Genomic DNA, 4,883 nt, shown 5'->3' on the forward strand with positions numbered 1-4,883 from the left:
CAAGCACTCTGTCCAGTCCGAGTGCACAAGCCCCTCTACTTCCCACCCATCAGACCCGTGGCTGCTTACAAAGAGGTGTATGTTCACTAAGGGGCCTGTTGCAGCACCGGGAGACGCTGAGCACCCCCAGCTTCCCAGTTAGATCTCAGATCCAAGACAGCCATGGAGTGGGGCGGGGGAAAGTTTGACACCCTGCAAGAGGTTGTCGGACTGAAATGGGTGGGGCGCCCTAGGGTACTTTAGCCCTCCAAGCTCAGAGGTGCAGGCTGCCCAGACCTCAGGAGGTGTGCGGCCATGGACTGCGGAGCTGCCGCGGCCCAGGACACTGCCCCGCCTCAGGATGGAGAGGTCCCGGAGGAGCCTCCAGAGCCGCCGCCGCCGCCGCAGCCTCCTCCGCTGCAGGCTCCTCTGCTGCCCCATGCGCCTTCGCCAGAACTGGAAGCCCAGCCTTGTCCAGAGTCTCCAGAGCCCTATCTGGAGGCGAACCCAGAACCAGCCACAGAACTAGACACAGAACTGACCCCAGAACTAGTCACAGAACCTACCCCAGAACTAGCCACAGATCCAGTCACAGAGTCCTGCCTGGAACCGGCTCCAGAGTACTGTCCGGATCCGAGTGCAGCACCATGCCTATTGCAGTGTCCAGTGGTCGCTCGAGAGGGGAGTCTAAAGACCCCATCGCCATCGCCCGGAATGCCAGTGCGTTTGTCCAGCAGAGAGGTAAGAGAAAAGACCCCTTGGAGTGGGAGGAAGGGTCCAGGCTAGGCAGAAGGGCTATAGAACTCTGTAGACCCTGTGTTCCCCTAGAATCCTACTTGGCTAACTGCCTGGCAAAGATACTAGGAAAGATTCAGGGATGGGGGATCCCGGGGGAGTGGAAAGCTGTTGGGAGGCGGGAAGCAACATGTGGGAGCGAGAGTAGGGTGTTTGGGGTTAGAAACCGAGATGACAGTAGGGGGTTGGAGTCTTTCCACAAGGGGAGAGGAGACATTGTGGAAAGCGCCGTATCTTGAAAAAGAAGGGGAAGACCCATCCAGGGAGCGCAAAAGGTCTTGGGAAATGTTTGGGGCTGGCCCTCAGCACACAGGGAATGGAAATGAGAGGGGGTAGTGGGACACACCTCTTAGCAGTGGTTCTTGCCGCAGAGGCCCAGGCTGCGGAGCCGCCACCGCCGCCCGTTTGAACCCCTCCCTGACACTGGGGGAGGGGGCGCCTTAGCTAGGGCACAACTGGCAGCACTCCAGGGAGGTTCCCTGCGCCTCTGCGGGCTCCTGGGCGCCTGTTCTGAGGATGAGGATAAAGGGATGGGCGGCGCCCACACGCACTGCAGAGGGGCAGGCTTCACCTGGGGGTGGGGTGGGGGGAGACTTGCATGTGTCAAAGCCACCATACCATCTGTTTGCAGGATTTCCTGGCAGATAGGTGCAAACACAGTGGTACAGAGATGGGTCTGGTCCAGGGCCAGTTGGAAGGGCAGAAGAATCCTGATTTAGAGACAGGAAAGTAGGAGTTAGGATTTGCAGGCTTGTGGATGGTAACTCTCATCTCCACCTGTCTACAGTGATCCCTTCTAAAACGTTGCAATTAACCCAGAGAAGATGTGTGGAGGATATTTGGGCACCCTCCCAAGAGGGACAAGAGAGGAAGAAGGCTTTCAGTGTTTGTCTTGGACCACTGGAGCCTCCTATTCAGAGAGAGTCTATCTTTCTTGCTTTCTCTGTGCTCCCCCTACTCTTTTCCTCTAAACTGCCTTCCAGGAGGCTATGAAAACCATGATAATGCATACATACACCTCAATTTAGCTTCCGTGGGGTGTGTGTTGAAACAAAGGGAGAAACAAACAAATGCAACACCTCAGCAATACCCAACTATCCATCCTGCTGCTTGACAGGACTCAGGGACAGGGCCCTGGAGCCTTTCTGCTGTGGATGGCCCAACTATAGAACACAGAGACCAATATGGAGGAGGGAGCACACAGATGTTGGCACCACAAAATGGAAGCACTAGTGGCTCCCTACATTGTGGAGTAGGGAGGTTTGAGTTTACAAAATATCTGCGAGGAGAAACAATTGAAAAAGAGGAAGACTAAAGTGAAAAGTTTCACAGGGGGAAGAAAATTGTGTCTAAGTTCAAAAACAGATAAATATATAAGGGTGGTGGAGAATCCAGAAATTTTTTTAACCAGGGGTGGGTCTCCTTCCTGCAGATGCCTTCCCTGCAGTGATCTAAAGAAGAGCAGGGCAGCTGGATAGGGGAAGTACCTCTAACCCAGGTGTTCTGCTCTTCTCTTTTGGGAAGAATTTACATGAAGCTGGTAGGAGGGAGAAAAGCAGGGGTCACCTGACTTGTGGCCCACACAAGTGAGACCTTGGGAACATGGCTGAGAAACTGACACTTGTGGATTTAATTACCAGAATGCTCAGGAAATGCTTTGCCTCTTTGGCCTCAGGAAGGCTGACTGGAGGCTAGGCCCCTGGGATGAACACTCTGACAGTGAAAAAGCATCTTTCACCAGCTTGTCAAGACAGTGTCTGTCACTGCACAGATGAGTGAGAGCAATGTAATGGGAAATAGGTTAGCTTCATCTACATGGCACTCACTCAGACATATTGGTCGGCTGATTGACAAGCACAAGGCAGAATTGGCAGGACGCCAGGACCCCTAAGGGTTGACTTTGCCCTTTGTAGAGCCAGTCATTTGTTGAATCACTTTTAATGTAGAATGTAGAACCTTGACATTCTCAGAGAGGACCATGTAGGTGAACTAATCAGTGGCTCTAGAAATATGAAGGATGCACAGGATGGGGGAAAATGCTGATATTGCTGGGAACTGAGCCCTTCTCTAACATCCTCAGTCACTATGCAATCGTTCTGTGGTGAAAATGGGAACATCTGATTTTCAGGGATAGACCATTCTCTGCTTTATCTTCGTCAGGTAAATAGTACTTGCAACCCCAGCCAGCTGACTTGCATCTTAACATTCCAGGTAAACAGGTTCCCATGTAAGCTGGAGTGTCAGTGTTCTCAAACACTGCCTCCTTGAGGCAAGCATGGGAAAAAAAGAAACAAAAAATATATGTACATAAAAATATAAATAAATACATGTACGTACATATACAAGGATCTCTGGTGGCGCAATGGGTAAGCACTCAACAGCTAACCAAGAGGTTGGCAGTTTGAATTCACCAGCCACTCTGAAGGAGAAAAGACCTGGTGATCTGCTCCCTAAACACTATGGGGCTGTTCTACTTTTTCATGTAGGGTAATTATGAGTCAGAATCAATGCGAAGGCACACAGGTACATATACAAAATCCCAGGGGAACAAATAATACAGCTGTTATTGTACAATGAAATCCTCCATTGTAAGGCACAATCAGTGTCAGTAGCATGAAATTAACCTTATAATTCAAACTGTTTGAATTTGACTGCAGCTTTCCCCCAGATAATTCTGCTGACTGATATTGCAGTTAAAAATAATAATAATAAACCTATTCCATCCTGTTGTCTGAGATCTTATAGCTACCAAGGTAACACAGGCTATGAACCAAATCTACCAGTTTCTTTCTTTTCTGTTTGATTTCTAGGAAATGAACCATGGTCTTCCACTTGGTGGCAGCAAGTGTTAAATAATGATGTATGAATTGATTCTTTTATAATGCTATCACTTGTTTAGAGGGCATGGGGCTTATATGAAGTAGACTATATTTGTTTCTCTCCTGTCAGCTGTGGTTGAAGAAAGATAGTTTACATTTCTTTTCACTGGAATTTGACCAGCTATGAAATTATAATCTCGCATACAAGTAATTAATGAAAACCTGGAAGAAACACACCCTTTTTTTTGTTTTTAGCTGTTTTGGGGATAGGTGGAAGGTCTCTTTTTGCCTTCTGGTGACTATATAGTAATTACCATTACTCCACAAACCATAGCAAAACTTCCCCTTGGCATTTTTACATACATTTTCTTGCTACTTGCAAGCATTTGTTTATATTTTGTCTGATCATTCTTACCTGAAGATTTTATTTTCTTACCTATATTTATGAGCTTCTAAAAGGTAGGGACTTTCTCTTCCAGTGCCTAGTCCAATGCAGCCCTTCCTGTTTTTGCTCAACAAATGCTTACTGAAGATTGAAATTTATCAATTCAATTTTCAGCAATGTAGAGATTGATGCTGTGAATGAATAGAAATGCATTCTCATTGGTTTCAGGCCCACTGGAAACGTGGAGTGAGAAGTAAATGTTTATTTAAATACCCTGGAATTTATAGCCCTTAGAGAAATGCAATCAATCTTTCCATTTTCAGAATGGTTTTGGGGACCATAATTAAGAAGCAAGTTGCTAGCCATAAAAAACAAGTTTCCACAGTGTCTTTATCCTCTGCAATCCTGGCAGCAGTAGACCAATGATGATGTTGTTGGTTTCAAAGGTAATGCATTATTTTTCCAATGAACAAAACATCTACAATGACTGTAAATAGCATCCAGATTGTAGATTCCACTGTTTAACCTGTTGAGGGTCAGGATGCAATTACTTTTTTTTCCTTTTAGGTTCTTTCCCACCTGCCTTGCCAAATTTTAGTGATACTATCTGATTTATTTGGTACATTCTTGGAGCTCTTGAACATTTGCTGCAGGATGTTCTAGAAAAGATAATGAAGAATTTGGTCAGTGGTCTTTCTGGGAGTACAATTCTTATGTGTTTATTAAAATCTCTGACTGGGGCTTCTACTGCTGAAGCATTACTCAAAGTGCCTCCAAACAAAAAACAAACTCACTGCCGTCAAGTTGGATCCAACTCATAGTGACCCCTCCTTGGGTTTCTGAGGCAGTATCACTATGGAAGTAGATTGCCCAACTTTCCTTCCGAGGAGTGGCTGGTGGGTTTG

At 46.9% G+C, this 4,883-nt stretch overlaps 1 protein-coding gene across 1 annotated transcript in view; it reads left to right on the forward strand.

Moving 5' to 3' along the window:
- Positions 1–294: 294 nt before the first annotated feature.
- Positions 295–4,883, forward strand: part of DGKK (diacylglycerol kinase kappa) — a 436,632-nt gene continuing 432,043 nt past the window's right edge. The window contains exons 1-2 of the mRNA XM_042783287.1: positions 295–720; positions 2,935–2,985. Coding sequence (XP_042639221.1) covers positions 295–720; positions 2,935–2,985 — 477 coding nt within the window. The remainder of the gene's footprint in view (positions 721–2,934; positions 2,986–4,883) is intronic.

The sequence above is a fragment of the Orycteropus afer genome, unplaced genomic scaffold, assembly GCF_000298275.1.
Source record: "Orycteropus afer afer isolate SDZICR_OR568_19922 unplaced genomic scaffold, OryAfe1.0 scaffold00831, whole genome shotgun sequence".
Lineage (NCBI taxonomy): Eukaryota > Metazoa > Chordata > Mammalia > Tubulidentata > Orycteropodidae > Orycteropus > Orycteropus afer.